Source organism: Eubalaena glacialis, chromosome 18 (assembly GCF_028564815.1).
Source record: "Eubalaena glacialis isolate mEubGla1 chromosome 18, mEubGla1.1.hap2.+ XY, whole genome shotgun sequence".
In the NCBI taxonomy this organism is placed as follows: Eukaryota; Metazoa; Chordata; class Mammalia; order Artiodactyla; family Balaenidae; genus Eubalaena; species Eubalaena glacialis.
This window is the reverse complement of record NC_083733.1, coordinates 55,858,223-55,883,073: the sequence shown is the minus strand read 5'-3', so window position 1 is coordinate 55,883,073 and position 24,851 is coordinate 55,858,223. Positions and strand designations below refer to the sequence as shown.

The 24,851-nt window shown below is 50.5% G+C and overlaps 1 protein-coding gene across 2 annotated transcripts in view; it reads right to left on the bottom strand.

The window, feature by feature from the left end:
• The window catches only part of RYR1 (ryanodine receptor 1), a 115,432-nt gene that overhangs the window by 2,188 nt on the left and 88,393 nt on the right, over positions 1-24,851 (bottom strand). For both annotated transcript variants that reach the window (XM_061173007.1, XM_061173006.1), the window contains 12 exons: positions 14,157-14,498; positions 10,825-11,637; positions 10,044-10,096; positions 9,289-9,442; positions 8,170-8,256; positions 6,766-7,017; positions 5,822-5,952; positions 3,795-3,837; positions 2,502-2,632; positions 2,340-2,400; positions 1,816-1,962; positions 1,217-1,351 (listed from right to left, as the gene is read on the bottom strand). In XM_061173007.1, coding sequence (XP_061028990.1) covers positions 1,217-1,351; positions 1,816-1,962; positions 2,340-2,400; positions 2,502-2,632; positions 3,795-3,837; positions 5,822-5,952; positions 6,766-7,017; positions 8,170-8,256; positions 9,289-9,442; positions 10,044-10,096; positions 10,825-11,637; positions 14,157-14,498 — 2,349 coding nt within the window. The remainder of the gene's footprint in view (positions 1-1,216; positions 1,352-1,815; positions 1,963-2,339; positions 2,401-2,501; positions 2,633-3,794; positions 3,838-5,821; positions 5,953-6,765; positions 7,018-8,169; positions 8,257-9,288; positions 9,443-10,043; positions 10,097-10,824; positions 11,638-14,156; positions 14,499-24,851) is intronic.

The window sequence follows — 24,851 nt, the reverse complement described above, 5'->3', positions numbered from 1 at the left end:
CATGGTGAAGGCATCAGGAAACCACAGAAAGGTTCTGAGCAGAGGGAGGGACGTGGTCTGCCTGGCACTTGGGAAAGACTTTACACTGTTCTTTCTGTGTCCCTGGGAAGTGAGAGAACCCATTTCTCTTGGGTAAGAGCTAAGACCAGTGACTGATGGGAACAAGGCTAAGTGACAAGACCAGGTCTGGTGGGGCCTCAAACGTCAGGCTGAGTGGATCCTGTGAGCACAGTGCCAGATTACAGGCCATCTCTGAGATAAAGCCCTGGGATGATTCCTTCCACTGTGGCCCATGCCTATAGTAGGTTAAACTTAATTTGGGGGGAATTGCCTAGCGGTCCAGTGGTTAGGACTCTGCACTTTCACTGCCGAGGGTCTAGGTTCGATCCCTGGTCGAAGAACTAAGATCTCACAAGCCACACAGTGCGGCCAAAAAAAATTTTTGTAACTAAATAAATAAAAATTAAAAAAAATTCACAAGTGGAGGAAATGCTAAGGTTCTGTTGGAGTATAATAAAAATAAAGATGGAGTCTAGTGGAATTCCCTGGCGGTCCAGTGGTTAGGACTCTGCGCTCTCACTGCCAAGGGCCCAGGTTCAATCCCTGGTCAGGGAACTAAGATCCTACAAGCCGTGTGGTAAGGCCAAAAAAAAAAAAAAAAAAAGATGGAGTTTAGAAAAAAAAAAACAACTCAGTTTGGGTTATGACCACCACTACTAGAATAGAAGAGAAAATAAAAACACGGATAGCATGCTTTGGGTGAAACTTTTCATTATAATGATGATAGTAGCTCACATCTATGGAATCCTTAATACCTGCCAGGCACTATTTTAAGACTTTTAAATCTTAGATGATCAGGGAGCATCACTGAGTCCTAAAAGCAACCCGAGGATGTAGGCACTGTTATTATACACCCATTTCACAGGTGAGGACACCAGAGCATGGGGAGGTTGAGCAGCCAACCCCAAATCACATGGCTTGTAAGTCAGGCCTGAGCACCCTTCCAACAAGGATAGCTTGAAAAACTCAGATACTATTACAACAGTGGCTACCATTTATTGAGCATTGTTCAATGTACCTCACAAGTGTCAACTCACTGAACCCTCACAATAAGTCTACAGGTAGGTTCTATTACTAACCCCCTTTACAGATGGGAAAACTAAGGGTCAGGGATGGTCAGTAACTTGTTCCAAGAGCGTTGGGGGGAGGGGCTTACCGTCATCATGTCGTCACACTTCATATCAGGCTCGTCCTCATCCTCACTCTTGTTGTAGAACTTGCGGAAGAAGTTGAAGGCCACCACGGTGTACAGGTAGACCACCACCGCCAGGAGGCCCACGGTCATCAACAGCTGGGGATGGGCAAGGGGCCGGTCAGCTCCACTCTGGGCTTGCCCCTCCCCCATGCCCAGCCTTCTCTATCCTTTTTTTTTTTTTTTTATATTTATTTATTTATTTGGCTGCGCTGGGTCTTAGTTGTGGCACGCGGGCTCTATAGTTGAGGCATGTATGATCTTTAGTTGCAGCATGTGGGATCTAGTTCCATGACCAGGGATCAAACTCAGGCCCCATGCACTAGGAGCGCAGAGTCTTAACTGCTGGACCACCAGGGAAGTCCCCAGCCTTCTCTATCCTTGCCCCAGTTCGGCCCAGGTGGCCTTCCCCCTGGGGTCTCACCACCCACACCCGCCCTGGCTCAGCCCGCCCAGCCTTGCCCCTCCTCACCCTACCTGCCCAGCCCTCACCCTCCACCCCTCCTCAGACTGCCAAGCTCGTCCCTCCAGGCTCACTCCCCTCAGACAGGTCCCCTCCACACCTGTTTCCCATTGTGGGTGACAGAGGAGAGGATGGTGCGCAACGTCTTGACCCCCATGGCAATGTCCAGGAGGTGGGCGGCAAAGAAGAAGTTGTTGTAGTGACCCAGGAGGGACATCACCATGTACCAGCCCAGATACAGGAAAGACTGTGGGCACACAGAGCCGGGGTCAGCGTGCATTCATGAGGGTCAAGGAGTACTCTGGGCGCCAGGGAACAGTTGAGAGTGTTGGGCATGCTCTGGGGGTCAGGGTGCCATCTCTGGCTAGGGATTATTTGAAGGATCAGGAACAATGGGGCACTCTGGGTGGGAAGCCATTCTGCAGGGAGTTGGGGAACTCTCCGCAGAAGGACATAGTCTGGGAATTCAAGAGTGTTCTGGGTGGTAAGGAGCCTTGGGCGGGTCAGAGATGCACAGGGGTCAGGAGTCAGTCCCTGGTCAGGGATACCTGGGGGTGGAGCCCCCAACGCCCTCGGACCCTTCTCCTGCAGGCCCCTCCCCCCCACACACAGGGCCCTCCTCACATTGTCTGTGAAGATGACCCCAAACTTCCAGATCTGGTACTTGATATCGATGGACATGAGCCTGTAGGGTGGAGGGAAGAGGGATGGCCAGATGCTGGAGGGTCAGACCCTGGCCACCTCCCCTGCCTGTCCCAGGCCTGTGCAGGGTCACCCCTGGCTCACCAGGTGAGCAGCCCCGGCGGTGGTTCAGGCTTGCGCTCATTGTGGGCTGTGATCTCCAGCGTGGCCAGATCCATGCCCAGGAGCTCGGCGATCCGCTCCCTCCCATAGATGTCCCCGTGCTTGTCCAAGACCTACGCAGGGGAGCATAGGGCCGTGCAGACACAACTAGAGTGGGGAAGGTCATAGCCTGCATGGTTGGGGGGGTCTGGGGACACTCTGAACTTTGTGTGAGAGATCGGGGGTGCATTTTTCTGGGGAGAAGGGCCAGAGCTTTCTTCAGATCCTCAGGGGGAAGGTCCCAAAGTGATAAAGGTCCAGTTTACTCAGTAGCCAAATTAATTGGGATAATTTATTAATATTAGGCAGGTAGGCAAGGAATCCTATATAACTGGCGCCCCCACCCTGTCATCTATGAATTCATCTCCTCCCACTCACCCCCTCACTCACTCTGCTCCAGCCACACTGGCCTCCTCACAGCTCCTCAAATATACCAGGCACATTCCTCCCCCAGGACCTTTGCACTGGCCGTTCCCCCTGCCCAGGACACCCTTCCCCCAGATTCCCACCTGCCTCACTCCCTCACCTCCTGAGCACCCTGCGCGAAAGAGCAACCTGTCTGGGCTGATACCCACGCACTCCCCACCCCTCTGCGGGGCTTTTATCTTCTACAGCACTTATCACCACCTGAATGCTATAAATGTGTTCCTCCTCTGTCTTTCCAACTTGAGGGTCCAAATGTGTTTACTGCTTGGATTCCAGGTCCCTAAAACAGGTCCTGGCACACAGTAGGTGCTCAATAAACATTTGTTGAGTGACTGAATGATTGTAACTGAATGTTTTCCTATGTGCCAGATACTGCTCCTGTAGTAGGTCATATAACCTTTACAACAACCTGGTGGGGTCGGCCCTCATTACTTCACTTTGAATATGAGGGAAACTGAGGCACAGAAAGGCTGACCCTGCTAGGAACAGAAAAGCAGACAATCTAGCACCAGAGTCTGTGCGCTGAAAATAGGATGGCTTACTTCCTCCCTCAAAACTAATTTTCACTGAGTATTTACTCTGTGCCAGGCACTATGCTGTGCTTGTTACATGTATCATCTCATTACAGAGCGGGAGGGGTGACTGTCATGCCCACTTCCAGACTGGCAATCTGAGGTGCTCCTCAGACAGTCAAAGCCTCTTGCCCAAGGTCACACATGAAGCAAGTGCCTGACGGGGTTTGGATGGCCTGGTGGCAGCAAGGAACCCAGCCCGGGAGGCCCTTCCACCTCCCCATCCACATCCTCTCACCTTCCGCTTGACAAACTTGTCCCAGTAGTTGCTGGGGAAAGACCTGCCAAGAGAAAGAAGCCACAAGACATTAGGGTAGGAGGGAATAGGAGCCACCAGCCAGGACGGGGCAGGGGGGTTGGAATTCCAGTGCTTTTCTCACAGGAGACAGGGGGGTCACATCTCACTCAGGGTCAGGCTCTAAAGACCCCAGGCCAGGTGACTTTTGCCCAAGGTCAACTCTTACCCCGCCCTCCCCCGCTGCTGTTGTTGGTGGAGCCCAGGTGAGGCAGGTGGCTCGCATTCGGAGCTGGGATGTGCAAAGACCCCAGAACTGCACTCAGGTGGGGAGGAGTCGGGACCAGCAGCCTGGCCCTGCTCCGGCTCCGGGGTGCTTTCTCAGACTGTTTAATTTTATTTGATGATTCTGGCCCTTTATTTACCAGTTTTCTAATTTATGAGTTGATGTCCCAACATCCTGCAAAGGTGGGCCAATGAGTTTTGCTGGGGGTGGGGTGGGGGGTGAAGTGGAGATTTATTATGAATCCATGGATTTAGGCCTATTTGATGTGTGTTTCAATTTGTGGCACTTCCTATCCTTATCAATGCTCAAACTGTCCTTGATTTGTCCACGGGGAGCCCCTTCTAAGCTGGCAGCAGGGTCCTTTCAGCATGTCACCATTTTTCAGTGAGCACACCCTTGCTTTCTGACATAACAAGATAATCCAGGCTCATCTTACACTTCCCCAACCCAGCCCTGAAATCTGCCACTTCTTCATGGAGTTTGGTTCCTTGTCATGGGAAATGGTATTTAGAAGTCAAGGTCTTGGGCAGACACCATTTTAAATAGGTGTCTCTCTCTCTCTTAAGCATGTGTACTTGAATGTGTGTAAGTTAAATGTGTCTTTGATGGTGACAATGAGAGTATAGGATGTCCTTGGTATGGCTTCTCTCTCTCCTTGCACCACTTCACTAGGCAGGACCCCATAAGAAAATAACTTCCGGGACTTCCCTGGTGGTTCAGTGGTAAAGAATCCACCTTCCAATGCAGGGGACGTGGGTTCTATCCCTGGTCCGGGAAGATCCCACATGTCACGGGGCAACTAAGCCCGCACGCTATAGCTACTGAACTCGCGCGCCTCAACGAGAGAGCCTGCATGCCGCAAACTACCGAGCCCTCGCGCCCTGGAGCCTGCGCGCCACAAGGAAAAGGTTGCTAGCGGAAACGAAAGATCCTGCATGTGTACCTCAACAAAGATTCCGCATGCCGCAACTAAGGCCTGATGCCAAAAAAAAAAGAAAGTGTCTTCATTAAAAAAAAAAAGAAAAAAGAAAATAACTTCTAACCCTTACCTAGGGCTTACAGTGCCCCAGAAACCACACTAACTCATTTCATTGTCACAAGGTCCTTGTGAGGTCAGTGCTATTATATATCCCCACTTTACAGATAAGGAAACTGAGGCACAGAGAGGCCAAGTAACTGGACCAATAATTCCCAGCTAGAGTGAGGCCAACCCAGGGTTCCAACCTGACCTGGTGTTCTTACTCTAGACATGCCTCCCTCTAAGGATGCAGCCCCGCTGTATGAACACATAAGACGGGACTTGACCTGGGGGAAAATGGAATGGGCTGGGAGTGTACTTTGGGGGTCCAGAGTCCCACCACGTTGCCCTCACAACCCTCATTTCCTCTCTGGGCTCAGTTTAAAAACCAAATGATTTCATATATTTCCCACTCATGGCACCTGGTGAGAATCGCGTGTGGGGACAGAGTTTAAAATGCAGGTTCCTAGGCGCCACCTCACACTCACTGAACCAGAATCCCCAGGGCTGGGGCCCAGGAATCTCCATGTGTCAGCAGCACCCCCAGAGGTACTTTAATGCATGGGAAATTTGTCTGTACTACTAAGAGGAGGACAAAGGCTTGGGGAGAATGAGTCAGGACCGGCGGTGACTGGAACTCCGGTCTTTTGAGGCCTGGGCTGGGACTGGAGTGGAAACCCAGCTCTGCTTCCCCAACCCACCACGAGGCTGGGGCTGGGCCCTTACGGAGTGTTGAGCACCAGCCGGTCCCACTGCCCCTTCACGTCATCGTCTTCAGGCTGCTCCGTGATGTAGAGGCCGTCAAACTCCAGCTTCCGGGCCAGTTCCTTCTCCCGCTTAAAGATCACCAGGGGCACCTAGATCATGCAGGGAGGCAAAGGGGTGGGTGTCAGGAGACCACAGCCTCGGCAGGAGCTAGGACATCTTGCTGGAGCCTTCGTGAGACCCCACATCAGAGGAGCTTTCCCAGAGTGATCAGGGTAGTAGTGGGGAAACGCGGTCAGAGGGTCAGGGCTGGGATGAGGAAAAAACCCGGGAGAGCCCAGAACTGGCACCTGCTGCAGCCTGGGGCCTCCCAAGGGAAGGAGGAGGAAAAAAACAGGCAGGTGAAAGGAGGTGGAAGTGGGGCAGAGCGAACAGCACTTGCAAAACTTCTAAGCCAAAAGAGCTCTGTTCGTCCAATTGTAAAGTATCAAGATTTGCTGAACAGTCAGTTCTCATGGAACCCATACTGAAGTTTTGTAATACACCTTACGGGGCATCACAAGCTTCAGGCATAGTTGATGTCAGAATCCACATCCCCCTGTTGGCACCCATGTTATGTCTGAGGCCCACAGACCCTCACAGATATTAATTCACCAACTGACCAACATGCAGAAAATAAATATTCCCGAATGACAAATTTTGCTTCTTGATCCAGAAATTAACATCATCACAGGACCCATCTCCTCAGCTGCGACCCGTATCAGTTCCCAGTTTGAATATCACCCTTGCTAAAGACCCCAATCCTGTACTCAGTCCCCCAGCCTTACCCCAACCCTAGACCCCCCCTCTGTCCCAATCACTGTGTGAGATGCCCCAGCCCCTGCCCCGGCACACATCCCCTCCAAACACACACATACACACACACACACACACGCCCCAGCCCCAAGGCTGTGGTCATGACCCACCTTGAGACAGTTGTAGCCAATGATGCAGAGAAAGGCCACCAGCGTATGCAGAAGGCTCAAGCAACGCAAGGCAGGTTCCATGTAGCCCGTGCTCTCCTCCAGGAAGTAGTACACCATGTTCTCATCCTCGTCGCCCTCTGCCTCCTCTCCGGCCCCCGAGCCCCAGCCGGAGCCTCCACCTGACCCTGCTCCTGACAGGTCCCCAGCTGCTGAGCTCTGCATATCATCCTCCCCTGGTGGAGAGTCTGAGACCTAAAGGGGGACAGAGATCAGTCAGGGTGGGGACCCGGTGTCCTGGTACCTGGTCTGCCACACCCAGAACTGGGCCCTCGTCAGATACAGTCTCTGCAGGACTGTCCATCAAGATCAAAGGGTGGGCCCAGGACCCTAGCTAGCAAATCAGATTCTGTCCTGGGAATCTGACTATTGAACTGAGTGACAGGAGGACTGAAAACAGAGTTGATTCGTCTTGATAGTGGAGCCCTAAAGAGACTACTTTTAACACTAATATTAACACTAATACTAAAATTAGTAGTAGCTATCATTTATTTATACAGCACCTTTTTTTTGCCAGGCACTATTCTGAGTGCTTTACATACATCAACCCTCTTTTTTTTTTTGGCTGGGCCTCACACAACTTGCAGGATCTTAGTTCCCTGATCAGGGATTGAACCCGCGCCTTCAGCAGTGAAAGCGTGGAGTCCTAACCACTGGACCGCCAGGAAATTCCTCATGTTAATCTTCTTTTAATTCCCACAGCTCTAAGATGTAGGCTCTGTTATTATCCCATATTACAGATGAGGAAATTAAGGCACAGAAAGGTTAAGAACTTTGCCTAACATCATGCAGCCAGTGAGTGGTGGAGCCAGACTCTGATCCTACAGAAGCCATGCTCTGACCATTCTGCTAGACTGCCCCTCTGTCCTGTTATCTAGATCTCGCGCAAGACCCCGAGGGTCCCTTTGTCCTTTGGGAGGCCTGCTTCTTAGCCCTCTCCTTCTCTTCCATGAGCTGCCCATTTCCTTCTCCCCACAAATTTCTCTTTAGCTTATGTGAGAACAAAGAAATGTAACCATATCAGCCGGTGTTGCAGAGAGGGGAAGGCCTGCACCCAGGGGCACGGGGCTGGCCAGCGGCAGAGCTGAGCGTGGAACCCAGGACTGACTCCCTGCACTAACTCCCACAGGGCACTCAGGCATCTGTTCCAGATGGACCCAGACACCCATACTCACCACCACAGGGGTCTTAAGCTCAAGGTGTTCAGCCTGAACCTTCCTGGGGACCCTGAGCCCAACACCTTGTCCCTGGTGAACTGCAAGGGCCCTGGGAACCAGTTAGGGGCTGAGCCTGCCGCCCCACAGCCCAGGTAAGCGCCTGATTCTCCCAGCCCCTCTTGATCAGCACCTTATAAAACAGCAGGATGAAGTTGATGGCAAATGCCAAGAAGAGGGCAAGGAATCGCAGAGTGTAAAAGTTCCGGGAGAGGTAGTTCTAAGATGAGGAGAGAAAGAAAAAGACAGAGCTCACGGTCCACTCGCTTCCCGGGAGAATTTATCCCAACATTCACCCACAACCCAAGCACCGGGGTCCTTAATATCTGGTCCCACAATCTCCCATTTATTGAGTGCTTATTGTATACCAAGGCCTGGGCTAAGAGCTTTATATACATGAACCTGTTTAATTCTCACCACAACCCTATGAAGTAGGTACTGCTGATATGCCCACTTTCCGGATGAGGAAATGGAGGCTCAGGGTGGTGAGCTGCCTTCTCCAAGGTTACGCAGCCAAGAAGTGGCAGACCTGGGCTTTGAAGCCAGGCGGTCAAGCTCCAGAGTCCACACTCCCAACCACTCTGCCATGCTGCCTCCCGGGTGAGGGGACCCTGTCTGCTTTATCCCAGGCAGAGGACATCTACTTCCACCTCTCCCTTCCTCTTTTTCTCTCCATCGTTCTCTCCATCCCCCATTCTTCCCCCGAATCCTCACTGAACCACCCTCTGTCCAACATGTTTCCCTCAGCCCCTCATGTCAGGCTGGCCTGGAGAGGAGATAGGACAGATGGAGCCCTGGGCCCTGACCTCCCTTCTTCCGGGCTGGATGAGGAGATGAATTCTCCCCCCCACAGGAGGAGCTGGGGCTGGTGTGGCAGCTCCTACCTGAAGGCTGAGAGCCAAGAAATAGGCCACGGTGGAAGGAACAGCGCCATGGCCTCAGTTGGATTTAGCTTTGGATAGAGGATGGGGGTGGGAAGCTGAGGCCGGTGGCCCCAGGTGCGCAAAAGCGGGGAGGCTGGAATAAGGATTGTGAGCGGGGAGAGGCCGAAGAGCCAAGTGGGGACCACCTGAAAATGCTGCCCTGTGCCCAGGTCCTGCTCTGTCTGGGGACATCTCTGCTCTCTGCCCATATCGACTTCCCCACAGAGATGAGCCTGGCCCAGGTGGGCTCAAGGACAGGGTTGGGGGAGAGGTGGTGTGAGTGTTTTCTGGGAGAGGCGGCTTCAGGGTGCCCTTGCTGGGTTCCTCACCAAGAACTTCACCCTCTGTACTTCCAGTTCTCCCCAGAATTCCAGGCCCCCGCCTCCAGCCCCCTCCTTCTTTGGAGGGGGAGGAGGAGGAGCTGTCTTCTTGGGGGGTTCTGGTGGGGGTTCGGGGACTTCTTTCTTCTCCCCATTCTCAGCACTGCAGGGCAGGACACAGAGAGAGTGAGCAGGTGCCTGGGAAATGCATTCATTCATTCATTCATTCATTCAAAGCCATGCGCTGGGGCCCACCCCATGCCTGGTCCAGGTCTAGATGGTGCTGGGGACACAGTGGTGAGACAACTTCCAGCCCTGTCCCCATGGGGCTCCAGTCCAATGGGGTACAGACCCGTCACCAGACAGTGGCAGCCCAGAGTGGTCAGGGCTGGGACGAGGGTAGCTCAGGGGCTTATGGGAGCCCAGAGGAGACACCTCTTCAACTTAGGGGGCGTGTCAAGGTAGGCTTCCCAGAGAAGGAGCCATGTGAGCCAAGATGGGAAGGAGGAGGAAGGCTGAGACAAAGCACAGGGGAAGGTGTCACAGGCGGAGGGAACGGCTGGGAGAAAGGCTTGCAGGTAAGAGAGGAGCGTTCATTTCTCTACTGCCTTTCACAGAGGCCCTCCTCTGGGCCTGGGCCTGGGATGGGTGATGCTGCGGTCCCAGAGTGACCAGGACATCCTCAGGCCCTGACCTCAGGAGGCTTCTAGTCCAGGAGGGAGGCAGTGATAGGGGCTGGGCCCCTTGGACCCAAGGCCACTCACTCGGCTTTCTCAGGCTCGGGCTCTGGAGGCAGCTCCCCTTCCTCTCCATCCACCTGGCGGCAGGGCAAGTATCAGGGCTGAGCCTGCACCCCAAGCGCCTCTCAGACCTGCCTATTCCTCTCTGTATCCCTTTCTGGCCGTTTCTCCTGGGCAATCTAAGTTTTACTCGCCCCCCCCCCCCCCGCCCCAGAAGAGGGATTATGATTCTCATTTTACAGAGGGGAAACTGAGGCTCAGAGAGGTGGAGTGCCTTGGCTAAAGCACTGTGCAGAGTCAGGCTGGCTCCAAGTGGAGCTCTTCTCCCCTCATGGCCTTCCATCACCTTGACAACCGCACCCCCATGGCACTTATTGCACTGAGGGCCTGAGGATGCTTTAGGGGCCTCTGTCACGTGGACTACTTAATTCCCCACAACCGCCTGTATCTCTGAGGGTCTTTCCCAGTGTCTCTGACCCTATCTTCGGTCTTTTTAGTTCTTGGTCCTGCTTCTCCTCTAATTTGGTCTCTGGATCTCTTGCTCTTTCTGGCTCCAGATATTTTTTTCTCTGTCTCTCCCAGAATCACTACCCTCTTCACCGGGAGACTTCCTCCAGGTCTCCATCTCTGCGTCCATCTCTCAGTGTGTCTCTCTTTGTCTCTGCGTATCTCTCAGGCCCTCTCTCCGCCCTTTTCCTCTCTCTGTGCACCGCTCTCCAACCTCTATTTGTCTCTCTTTCCCTCTCTCACCCTGCCTCCTACCCCAATCTCTCCAAAACCCTGAAGCCCCAGCCCGCGCTCTCACCCCCAGCTTCCTCTTGATGATAGGGGAGCCCTCGGGCGTGGGCGGCTCCACCGGCGTCAAGTCACCCATGTCCCCGAGGCCGCCGGCCCCTTCGGGCCGGAAGGGGCCATCCTCGGCCACGGCCACAGTCCCGTCGGCGCCTCCCGGGCCGGCCTCCTGCGCCGCCGCCTCCTCGTCGCCCGCGCCCTCCGCGGAGTCGCCCGCGCCTTCGCCCGCACCCTCGCCGTCCGCGTCGCCTCCGGGCCCGGCCGGCTGCTCGCCGCGCACCTCGTCGCCCGTGGGGTCGGGCATGCCCGCCAGGAGCTCGGTCATCGTCACCTTCTTGGCGCCCTCCACCAGGCCACCGCCGAAGAGCGAGCCCCAGAGCAGGCGCAGCGCGCCCGCCGCCGCCCCCGCGGCCGCCGCCCCCGCGCACGCCAGCGCCCCCCAGAGCAGCGCGGCCACGGCCGTCGCGGCCTCGCGCGCCGTCAGCCGCCGCAGCCGCCGCACGCGCCGCCGCAGGCTGCGGTAGCTGAGGCCCCGCAGGGCCCGACCCGCCGCCGCCGCCAGCCGCGCCGTCGCGCCCGCCGCCGCCGTCCCCGGCGCGCCCTCGGGCCCCGCCGCGCCCTCCTCTGCGCCCTCGGCGCCCGCCTCCGCCGCGCCCGCGCCCTCGTCGTCGTCCCCCCCCGGCCCGCCCTCGGTCTCCGAGATCTGTGCGGCGATCTGCATCTCGAAGATGGTGTCCTCGCAGAAGCTCACGAAGAGCTCCATCTTCTCCGACTCGCCGCCCTCGTTCACCACGTCGAAGATGAACTGACGCTTCGACTCCTTCACCTGCAGCGCGGGACGGAGGGGACGTGATGGGGGCGCCGTCGGCGGGGACTTGGGACAACATTGGTGGCAGCCACGCGCGTTCGCCGCTGTTCTAAGCATCGTCTTTATTTTTGAAAGCGAACCTATATAGCGCTCGCTGTAGGTGCACTTGTAAGAACCTCAGCAAGGCTAGGCCCTGTATCCAGCATTTTATGTATGGTCTCTCATTAAAACCTCACAAACCATCCTAGAAGTAGGGGCCGATATCCCCATTTTACAGATGAGGAAATGGAAGCCCAGAAAGTCACGTGTCCGGGGTGATGCAGCTGCGAGGTGGCAGGTGTAGGATTCGAATTCCCAACAAGCTGGTTCCAGAATCGATGTTCTTGGCTTCGACAGACGCAGCATAGTGGTTGAGGGCAAAGATTCTGCAGCCAGCCTGCCTGGGTTCGAATGCTGATTCTGCCACTGAGTTAGACTTAACTCTCTGGGCTTCGGTTTCCCCTTATGTAAATCGGGGAATAATAGTAGGACCCACGCGTAAAAGGGTTGGCGTGAGGACTAAATGAGTTAATAGATGCTGAGTGATTAGGACAGTGCCTGGCACCTGCCAAAGGCCGTGTAGTGCTTGCTATTGTGGCACTGCTGCACGAGCGCTAGAGGGCCACGCAGGCGGACATGGACTCCGCACCGGCGGGAGAACGTGGGAATGGGAAGGAGCGAGCAGGAGGAAGTGGGTGTTTGGAGGAATAACACTAACAGAAAGAGTGTGCACGTGGGGTGCACGTGAGGGGCGGAGCTCCCACGGGGTGTACTAGAGTGTGAAGGGCCAGTGGTGAACCAGGGCTTCCTGCAGAGGCAGGGATGTGCAGACGTCCCGGGTGCAAGGACGATGCAACGGCTTTTAAGCCAGATTGGAGAGGAGGATGAGTACACAGTGGTGCCCCAAGGGACACAGGTGAGTGTGCAAAACCTTGGGAGTTCCGGTGGAGTATGTGAAAGGGCCGATGTGCAAGAGCCTTGTGAGAGGGCACCGGGACTAAGGGAGGAATCGGGTGTGAGGAGGGCGTGGCGGCATGGGAGGACATGGGAAGAATGTGACCATGCCCGGCTCAGTGTGCTCGGCGGACATGGGCATATGGGGCAGGCATGCAAGGGCCTGGGTGAAACCGCGGGTGGGGAGTGTAAATGTGGGAGGGGTCTACAATTCATACGGTCAGTGCATGTGCGGCAGGATGAGTGTGCAAGAGGACCCGGGAGTCAGTGTAAGAGGGCCCAGAACGTGAGGGCAGGGCTCAGGGTAGGGCACAAGCCCGGGCGTGCATGAGCCAGGTGTCACTGAGGAGGAGACTCAAGGGGCCCAGGTGTTGAGGAGATGATGGGAGTGCAAGTCTCATGAACTGTGAGTGTAGGGTGGGAAGGGTGTGCAAGAGCAAGTGGGAGGAGTGTGCAGGTGCCTGGGGGCATCTGAGGAATAAAAGGGAAGTGGGAGTGCAAGGGGCAGGTAAGGAGCACGCAGGCTTGGCGTGCACTGTGAGTGTGGGCAGGAGGGCCACCTGGACAGCAGGGGCAGGGCCAGGGGCTGAGCGTGCATGAGGGGCACATGGGAGGGTGAGAGAATGGGGGATGGGAACCACATGCAGGCTAAGTGTGTGAGGTGGGCTGGGGGCGTGCCAGGGCTACGTGAGCGTACTTTGGAGCAAGTGAGTGTGTAAGGGGCATTCAAACACTTGTAGGCTGGGCATATTCGGGGCACATCAGGTCAAGGAGTAGGCCTGGCCACCAAGGACACGCAGGGGCTCTTGTGGGTGAGTTGGTGAGGGTGGTCCAAGTGCTCATGAATGAGCGTGGGTGTGCCAGGGCATGTGTGGGTGAATGAGTGAGGGCGGGCAACCATATGGCATGCCAGGGCTGCAGGAATGCACACTGGCATCCTCAGAGTGAGCGTGCAAGAGAGGTGCACGCACATGTGGGCCCAGCGTAAGTGGGAAGGGCATTGTGTGCTAGGAACTCAGAGGGCATTTGGGGGCACAAAATGCCAGTCATCAGGGCACCCTAGAGCCCCCACGGTGAGTGTGCAAAAGAGTGGGTAAGGGCAGGCCAGGGCCAAGAGAGGGCACACCAGGGGCTGCTGGTAAGGTGAGCAAGGTGTGTGTAACCACGTGGGTTCAAGTACAAGAGTGTGGGTGTGGTCGCATCAGGATTATAAGAGCTCCCAGGGTGAGTGTGCAAGTGGCAGGCGTGGTGTGCGAGCAGCCACAGTGAGGGCCCACAGACGCTGCTGCATGTATAAGGGTATATGTCCATGCCGAGTCTGCACGAGGTGGGCATGGGAGAACCAGGGGTGCGCAAGGGCACAGCAGCACCCATACAACGTGTGCAGAAGGGTGGGCATGGGCTTACACGAGCAGAGCAGGGGCACACCAGGGTCTGCAGAGCGGATGTGCGAAGCGTGCACAGCCCCATGTGTGGTCCAAGCGTGCGAGGAGCATGCCCCGAAGCCCCGGGAGGCAAGCATGCGCGTGTGCGGGGCCACCGACCTGGGGCATCTCCCACTGGGCGCGGTTGGTCTCCGAGATCTCGAAGTAGATACGCTCGATGCGGCGGGAGGCGCCCATGATCTCGATGCGGCCCAGGTAGGGCCGGAAGTACTCGAGGATGCTCCCGGCCAGCTCGAGGAAGTTGCGCAGGCGCGGGTCGTGAGGCACGTGCTCCGACAGGTTGGTGAGCAGCACGGCCACGTTGAAGCCGATGTCGCGGGCTGGCTCCTGGAAGCGGTTGGCAAACTCGTCGCAGTCGATCATCTCGTTCTCATCCGCTTCGGAGCACGAAAGCAGGAACTGGATTTCTGGACCGGTGAACTGCTTCTGGCTGTCCATGGCCTGGGGGGTGGGCAGGGGTGAGCGGGGGAGGTCAGAGGGGTGGCCTAGGGAGCCCCAATGCCTTTCCCGAAACAACTATGGACTTTTCATAAAGGGAGAAAAATCCAGAATCATATAACCAGCACCCAAGGCTGACGCCCAGCAGGTTGGTATGGGTGAGGCTGTACCAGCTATTAAAACACTGAATGTTGTGGGACTTCCCTGGTGGCGCAGTGGTTAAGAATCCGCCTGCCAATGCAGGGGACAGGGGTTAGAGCCCTGGAACAGGAAGACCCCACATGCTGCGGCGCAACTAAGCCCGTGTGCCACAACTACTGAGCCTGTGCTCTAGACCCCGCAAGCCACAACTACTGAGCCCACGTGCCACAACTACTGAAGCCTGTGCACCTAGAGCCCGTGCTCCGCAACAAGAGAAGCCACCGCAGTGAGAAGCCCGCGCACCGCAACGAAGAGTAGCCCCCGCTCGCCGCAACTAGAGAAAGCCCACGCGCAGCAATGAAGACCCAATGCAGCCAAAAGTAAATAAATAAATCTATTTATTAAAAAAAAAAATACTGAATGCTGCATTTCCACAAAGCTGAGCCACCATCCACTGTCAGATAAAGTCCATTTTCAGAGATGGTAAGATGTGAATTGATGAAACTCAGCACTTGTGTAGCAGCTGGTAAAGAGATGCTGCCCCAAGCTCCCTGCCTGCCGTGCTGGTGAGTCCCCGCAGGCCTCCTCTCCACCCATCCTCCCCCCACATGATGGCACCTGTGGTCTGTACCACAGGCTTTCTTGACCCTCTGGCTGCAGGTGGGGCCTGTCCAGTTGAGGTCAGGGAGCAGGAGGAGAATGGAGCTGTGGCATTTCTCTCCCTGGCTTCCTCCCCGTGCTGGTTGTCTCTCTCCCTCAAAGGTCAGTCCTGCCATCCTGTCCACACAGCTCCTTCTATCTCGGAGTTAGATAATTACTCTTTCCTCCAGGCCAGCCCCCTTACAGCTAGGGCCCTGACTGATACATGCCACCACCTCTGCCCCTTCCCCAAGGCCCTTTGGTCCCCCCATCCTACCATTTCCAGCAACTGAATAATTGGCACCTGACACAATGGAGGCCTCCAAATTTCAACTAGGAATAAAGTCGTATGCCCATCACCCCAGAACATATTTTCAGCTACTCTATATTTAAGAACTGTAACATGACAGGTATGGTTGGAGCCCTCTGTGTACCCTTCTCTTGCTCCATTACCCCCACCCTCCCCCAAGGTAACCACCAAGGAGTTGGTGTATCCTTGCAAAGAACTATGTGTCACATGGGTGGACCTAGTGGGTATTATGCTTAGTGAAATAAGTCAGGCAAAGACAAATACTGTATGTTATCACTTATATGTGGAATCTAAAAAATAAAACAAATGAATGAATATAACAAAGCAGAAACAGACTCACAGATATAGAGAACAAATTAGAACAAACCAGTGAGGAGAGGGCATGGGGGGAGGGGCAAGATAGGGATAGGGGATTAAGAGATACAAACTACTATGAATAAAATAAATAAGCTACAAGGACATATTGTACAGCACAGAGAATATAGCCAATATTTTATGATAACTTTAAATGGAGTATAATCTATAAAAATATTGAATCACTATGTTGTACACCTGAAGCTAATATAATACTGTAAATCAACTATACTTCAATAAAAAAAGATGTGTCAGTACTTCTACTACTTATATTCTGTCATTTTCTCACACAAAAAATTTGGTATCCTGTGCATTATTTTGATTTAAAGAACTGCTATTATAATCATGTAATTTGAAACGTGCTTTTTTCACTCAGCTGTACGTTTTCAAGATCTATCCATGTTGATATATAGATCAAATGAATGCATTTTCACTGCTGTGTAGTATTCCTGTTTTATAAACAAACTATTCTCCTGATGACAGACATTTAGTTTATTTCCAGTTTTTAACTTTACAGACACTTTCATTGAACATTCTTGCACTGATCTTCAATGCACTCTTTGCAAGAGGTTCTCTGGGGCAGTCTTTCAAATGTTTTGACCACACCTATAGTAAGAATGCATTTTATAATGTGACTCAAAAAAAAAAAAGGTTTCACGACACAATTCTGACTTTCGCTATGTAACACACTCTGCAATGTTCTATTCTATTTTATTTTGAAAGATGCTGGTCATGACTTAACTAAATTTCATGACCAACAGATGGGTTGCAACATGGTTTGAGAAACACTGCTCTGGGGTATGAACAGAAGCGAAATTTTCTGGCTCTAAAAAATGCTTTGTAGCCAAGAACTTTGCAAAATGCTTTCTAAATGAGTAACATGCTTTGCAAATCATGAAGGGCTCTAGAAACCACAGAGAGTGGAGACATAATCACACAGGAACTCTTCACCTTCCACCGTCACGCCATCAACCTGACTCCTTCCCTTATGATACAGTGTGACACTGTCCCTCTTAAAATCTGACACCCCCCCAACCACGCTCCACATTGTGCATTTGCCTATCCCCTTCTTCTGAAATACCTTTTTCTCTGACTGTTGTCAGTTTCCTTGGCTGGAGTCTCCTTCTCTTCCAGACCTCTAAAGGTTGGAGGGGCTCCAAGGCCTGGAATTTACACACTTTTCTTGAGATATACACTTGTCATGGAGATGTCATTGAGGCCCGAACCTCTGAAAGCCATCCCATGCCAATGATTGTAAAGTCTACATCCCAGCCCTGACTGCTCCGCAGAATCCATACACTTAACAGTGGAAGCCTTATCTGACATCTCTTTGTGGAAATGGCCAAAACTGATCTCTTGATTTCAAAACCTCTCCTCCCACAGTCTTACCCATCTCAGGAATAGCATCACCACCCACCCAGGTGCTTAAGTTAAAATCTTTGAGTCAGCCTTGATTCCTCTCTTTTATCTCACTACCCACACCTAATCCATCAGCAAATCTGTCAGCTCTACTTTCAAAAGATCTAGGACACATACACTTCTGCCCCCTCCATGGCCCCTACCCTGGTTTTGTCCCCCATTGGACCATCACAGCAACCTTCTCCCTGGTCTCCCTGCTCCTCTTCTGTCCCCACAGTCTCTTCCCCCCACCCACAGCTGGAGGGACCCTGTGAACATCTGAGTCAGGTCACATTCCTCCCCTGCTCAGAATCCTCCCTTAGCTCCATCTCATTCAGGTTTAAAGAGTCCTCCCTGCAGCCAACCAGTGCCAGCACATCTGCCCCCCTCACCTCTCAGACTTAAAGTTTTCCTCTCCCCGCCCCCAACAGCCCTCTCCAGCCATACTGGCCTCCTTTGCATCCCTCTTATTCCCACTTTTCAGCCTTTACACTTGTTGTGCCTTTTCCTGGGGATGCCACAACCTCCCCTACCTTCACAGGGTAGCTTTCAGCTCTTGGCTTCAATGTCCTCTTCTGGAAAGACCTTCCCTGACCACCCAATTTACAGGGCTTACTCCACGCATGCTCTCTTGCACACCACCCTGCTCATTTCCTTCAGACCACAGATTATAACCTGAAATTATTTTGTTTCTTTACTTATTTTCATCTGTCCCTCCCCACTGGGCTGTCAGTCTCTGTTTTGCTCACTGCTACACGCAGTATGTGCTCTACGCATATTTCAAATGAATTAAGCATCTTGAAAACTGAAAAGACTTTTTAACTTTGTTACAATTTTTGAAAATTAAAAAGTCCTTAAAAAAAAAAACACCTAACCTTGTCTTTTAAACCATAAAAAAATTGAAAAGCATATTGTAAAATACAAAGATTTGCAAAGAGTCTGGGAATCATACGATGCTTTGGGTTTGGGAAACCATATGATGTTTGGTAAAGGTCAAACATTTAGAAATGAGAATATTGCCATTTTGCAATCTCTAATGAACTAATGTGTCTGGGCATTGAATATCAGTGGTTGCTGGCATCACAAAAGGAGAGATGATGGGACAGGATGTGCCTCTTGATGGACGTATGAAGCACCACAAAGGAAGGTGTTGGCGAAAAATAAAAATAAAAACAAAAACTCCAAACCTGAATCTGATCGAGCTTCTTGACCCAAGTCCCAGTTTACAGGAAATGCAAGGGACAGAGGAACACATTAAATGACACCACAAAGTTGCATCAGCCAGATCAAAACTGTGGGAAACTCCACAACTAGGAGAGCACTATCTAATGACAGCTACGAGCCACATGTGGCTACTGAGCCCTTGAATCATGGCTGGTGCAAAGTGAGATGTGCTGACAGTGTAAAATACACATGGATTTTAAAGACTTAGTATAGGACTTCTCTGGTGGCGCAGTGCTTAAGAATCCGGCTGCCAATGCAGGGGACGCGGGTTCAATCCCTGGTCCGGGCAGATCCCACATGCCGCGGAGCAACTAGGCCCGTGCATCACAACTACTGAGCCTGCCCTCTAGAGCCTGCGAGCCACAACTACTGAAGCCCGCGCGCCTAGAGCCCGTGCTCCGCAACAAGAGAAGCCACCGCAATGAGAAGCCTACGCACAACAACGAAGAGTAGACCCCGCTCGCCACAACTAGAGAAAGCCCGCACGCACCAACGAAGACCCAACACAGCCCAATAAATAAATAAATAAATAAATGTTCCTTTAAAAAAAAAAGACTTAGTATAAAAAAAGAATTTAAAATATCTGATAATTTTTACATTGACTATATGTTGAAATATTATTTTGGTAGAGTAGGTTAAATAAAACATTGTTAAAAATAATTTCACGTGTTTCTTTTTACTTCTTTTTTTAAGTGTAGGTATTAGAAATTTCTTTTTTTAAAAAATATTTATTTACTTATTTTTGGCTCTGTTGGGTCTTAGTTGCAGCACGCGGGATCTTTCCTTGCAGTGCGCGGGCTCTTCGTTGCAGCACGTGGGCTTCTCTCTAGTGGTGTGAGAGCTCCAGAGCGCGTGGGCTCAGTAGCTGCAGTGCGCGGGCTTAGTTGCCCCGTGGCATACGGGATCTTAGTTCCCCCGACCAGGGATCAAACCCGTGTCCCCTACATTGGAAGGTGGATTCTTAACCACTGGACCACCAGGGAAGTCCCAGAAATTTCTTAATTATATGTGTTGCTCTCATTGTATTTCTATCAGGCAGTGCTGCTCTACATGACCAGCAACCCAGGTATCCATCAGATAAACTGCCAGGTAAGGGAAAAGTGATGGAGGGGCAGCAGTAGATAAAAGGAGGTTTAAAGAAATAGCAACCAGGGACTTCCCTGGTAGTGCAGTGGTTAAGAATCTGCCTGCCTATGTAGGGGACACAGGTTCGAACTCTGGTCTGGGAAGATCCCACATGTTGTGGAGCAACTAAGTCCATGTGCCACAACTACTGGAGCCTGCACACCGCAACAAAGAGTAGCCCCCGCTCTCCGCAACTGGAGAAAGCCCACGCGTAGCAACGAAGACCCAAAACAGCCAAAAATAAATAAGTAGATAATTTTTTTTTTTAAAAAGGAGAATTTAAGAAATAGCAACCAATAGCACTGGGTGGCCTTGTTTGGATCCTGCTTCAAAGAAATTACAAAAAATTATATGTGGTCTTTAGAAGATCTGGAAAAGTGAACATTGGCCAGACATTTGATGATTTAATGAACTATGGATCTTTTTCATTTTGTCTTTATTGCTTTGTTTTTAGTTAGGAGTGATAATGATATTGTGGTTCGTTAAATAGAAGGAAAGCTTTTAAAGACCATATATTGTACAGTTCCATTTATATGAAGTGTCCAGAATAGGCAAATCTATAGAGACAGAAAGTAGATTAGCTGCCAGGGGCCTGAGTGGGGGAAATGGAAGTGACTGCTAAAGGGTATGGGGTTTCTTTTTGGGGTGATTAAAATGTTCTAATTAGATTGTAGCGATGGTTGCACAATTCTGTGAATATATCAAAAAAACATTAAATTGTACCTTTTAAATGAATTTTAAATAGCATATGAATTATATATTATAGCATATGAATTTTATAGCATATGAATTATATCTCAATAAAGATGTTTTTTAAAAGGAAGTCTTTTAATTTAGAGATAGGTACAAAAACATTTGCTAATAAAAAACAATAAAGAAAACCACAAAATAGTACTACCTAAGAATAAATTAGTAGCCTGAAATGTGTTTTCACCCACCAGGAAGGGCTTTCCAAACTGTAGTAGATGTTTTGGAATCTGCAAAGTACTTATCATTGGAGACATGTTTTGCAGACTGTCAAGAACACTGTCAACCACGAAGAACTTGGGAAACCCTAAAATAATTCTATATATTTGTCTTTTTTTATAAATTTATTTATTTATTCATTTATTTAATTTTTGGATGCATTGGGTCTTCGCTGCTGCACGCGGGTTTTCTCTAGTTGCTGAGAGCGGGGGTTACTCTTTGTTGCAGTGCGCGGGCTTCTCATTGCGGTGGCTTCTGTTGCGGAGCACAGTCTCTAGGCGCGCAGGCTTCAGTAGTTGTGGCACACTGGCTTCAGTAGTTGTGGCTCGCGGGCTCTAGAGTGCAGGCTCAGTAGTTGTGGCACACGGGCTTAGTTGCTCTGCGGCATGTGGGCTATTCCCAGACCAGGGATCAAACCAGTGTCCCCTGCATTGGCAGGCAGATTCTTAACCACTGCGCCACCAGGGAAGCCCTCTATATATTTTTCAGTGCAGATTTACATATGAACGGAAATGCAGAAATAAATGTCCAGAGATATGAACATCAAGAGGATAACTGTGGCAGCCTTTGAAGAGGCGGGGTGAGAGTAGGGTTGGGTGTGGGGACCAAAGATAACCTCAACCATAGCTATAAGTTCTGAATTTCTCTACAAAAGGACTGTATCCCTGTATTTTCTATTCTGTTAAAAATTAATAAGATATTTTAAATGATTTTCTACATAAAAATCAAGTCTTATGCATGGCCAACCCTCTCCCCCCAAAGCCAACCAGCCAACCAACCAACCAACCAACCAACCAACCAACAAAACAAACCACCATAAGCAAAGTCAAAAGACAAATGATGAACTAGAAAAAAGAAGTACACCTCATATCACTAACAAAGTTATAATCAGCCAAATATAGAAATCAAGAAGAAAAACACCAACATCCCAATAGAAAAGTAAGCCAAAGACATGGTCAGTTCACTGAACAAGTAATACAAAAGAAGTAACATGAAAAGATGCCTAATTACACTCGTAACAGGAGAAATGTGAATTAAAACTGCACTCAATACCCTTTTTCACCTATCAGATTGGCAAAAATCCAAATATTTGACAATGCGGTCTGGTGGTGAGGCTGTGGGAAAACAGGCAGTCTCACATTTTGCTAATGAAAAGGAAAAATGCAGGGCAAGATCTGTCCAAATGACAAATGCATTTACCCTTTAACCCAGCAATCCCACTTTTGGAAGTTTACCTTTAGATATAACTGCACGTACAAAATGATGTACATACAAAGGTAATTGTTCTAGCCAGCATTGCTAGTGACCCATATGGAGCCTTCCTCAACACTCTTACTTCCATCTGCTGGAAATCAGCAGTACAAATTTACAATATCTGTCCTAAAAACGGCACCTTTGTACAGTGCACAACTTGCACAACTATCCATGGCCGCCCTAATGACAGCATGTGTTGTAATGGCAAAAGACTGGGAAAAAGTGAGTGTCCATCAACAGGGAATAATCAAATAAACCATAATATATACACAAAGTGGAGTACTGGATACCTATAAAAAATAATCAGGACACTCCCTATATCTCTAGAATATATTGTTAAGTGATACAGGCCAATGTATATAGCTTATTACCTATTATGTAAGAAAAGAGGAAAATAATACCTGGAGAAAATGATAGAAGGATACAAAAGAAACTAATGTTTACTCACAGCAGTGGGGGTGAAGGAAGCGTAGGTTGAGAAAGGGGTGGGAATGAGACTTCTCACACTTCATACTTTGTTATATTTTACTCTAAAAATTATGTGAATGTATTATTTATTCAAAAAATAAAGCCAATGCACTTTTAAAGTTACAGATTGTTTGTAACTTTGTGAAACAGATATTGAGCTACAAAATGTTGTGTACATGACATCAAATCTTGTGATCTGTGAAACCCTGAATAGTCAGGAGGGATCTTTACCCATTTTTTAAAAATTCACCTTATAACTGAAAGTCTGTACCCTTTCACCAACCTCTCCCTTTTTCCACCACCTCCCAGCTTATGGAAACCACTCACTTTTCTACTCTCTGTTTCTGAGTTTGACTTTTATTTTTAGATTTCACATAAGTGATACCACGCAGTATTTGTCTTTCGCTGGCTGGCTTATTTCACTTAGCGTAATGCCCTCCAGGTTCATCCATGTTGCTGCAAATGACAAGATTTCCAGCCTTATCCAAGGCTGAATGATATTTCACACACACACATACACACATACCACATCTTCTTTATCCATTCATCCATTGACAGATACTTAGGTTGTTTTCACACCTTGGCTATTGTGAATAATGCTGCAATTAATGTGAGAGTGCAAACATCGCTTTGCAATTATAGTTTCATTTCCTTTGGATAGATACCCAGAAATGGGATTCCTGGGTCCTACTGTAGTTCTGTTTTTAATTTCCTGAGGAACTTCCATTCTGTTTTCCATAGTGGTTGCACCAGTTTACATTCCCACCAACAATGGACAAAGATTCCCTTTTCTCTACATCCTTGCCACACTTGTTATCTCTTGTTTTTTTGATAACACCCATCCTAACAGGTGTGAGGTGATATCTCACTGTGGTTTTGATTTGCACTTTCCTGATGATTAGTGATATTTAGCACCTTTTCTTGTACCTGTTGGCCATTTGTATGTCTTCTTTGGAAAAATGTCTATTCAGGTCCTTTGCCCATTTTTAAATTGGGTTATTGGTTTTATTGCTTTTGAGCTATAATGACTTCTTTGTGTATTTTGGATATTAACCCCGTATCAAATATGTGGTTGGCAAATATTTTCTTCCATTCCGTAAGTTGCCTTTTTTTTTTGTCGATGGTTTCCTTTGCTGAGTAGAGTCATTTTAAAATTATAAATGATGGGACTTTAGCTCCTGCATCGTCTTTTTTGGTTCTCTTGCAGTCCCTACTGAGACTCTCACCCTAACCTGCCAGTCTTGAGAGTTGAGCTGGGACTCCCCAGAGAGGGCCTGGCACCCAGGAGGTGCTCATTGACTGTTTATGAGGCTAGATTAGTGGATGATCTGGAGGCAGTGTACTCTGGAGCCAGACTGCCTGAGTTCTAATCCCAGCTTTGTTACTTATCAGTTGTGTGACCTTAAGCACAGCACTTTAACCTTCCTGTGCCTCAGTTTCCACTTCTGCAAAATGGGAATAAAAAATAGTCCTTACTGGGACTTCCCTGGTGGTCCGGTGGTTAAGAATCCGCCAATGCAGGGGACACGGGTTCGAGCCCTGGTCCAGGAAGATCCCACATGCCGCAGAGCAACTAAGCCCGTGTGCCACAACTACTGAGTCTGCGCTCTAGAGCCCATGAGCCGCAACTACTGAAGCCCACACGCCTAGAGCCTGTGGTCCACAACAAGAGAAGCCACCACAGTGAGAAGCCCGCGCCCCGCAACAAAGAGTAGCCCCCGCTCACCGCAACTAGAGAAAGCCCGCGCGCAGCAACGAAGACCCAACGCAGCCAAAAAAAAAAAAAAGTCCTTACTACCTAAGGGTTACTGTAAATTAACATTCATTTACACACAGGACCTAGCACAGAGTGAGAACATGATACATATTAGCTCTTCTTCCTGAAGGTGCAGGGCTCAGGGACAGCGATGTTTAAGAGGCTGCGAGGGCGACAGGAATAAATACGCAGACCTACTAGAGAATGGACTTGAGGACACGGGGAGGGGGAAGGGTAAGCTGGGACAAAGTGAGAGAGTGGCATGAACACATATACACTACCAAATGTAAAATAGATAGCTAGTGGGAAGCAGCCGCATAGCACAGGGAGATCAGCTCAGTGCTTTGTGACCACCTAGAGGGGTGGGATAGGGAGGGTGGGAGGGAGGGAGATGCAAGAGGGAGGAGATATGGGGATATATGTATATGTATAGCTGATTCACTTTGTTATAAAGCAGAAACTAACACACCATTGTAAAGCAATTATACTCCAATAAAGATGTTAAAAAAAAAAAAAAGAGGCTGCGAGGGATTGGCAGGGAAGGTGGGGGTCCCAGGAATGCGTGGCACAGACGCCCAGGGGAGCAAGGCATTGCCGAGGGGGAGGAAATGGCCGACTGTGGCAAACGCTGCCAAGATGACAAGTCAGAGGAGAGATTTAGGGTGAACAGATCACTGATGATCTTAGCTGGCGTAGTTTCAGGAGAGTGACAGGGACAGAA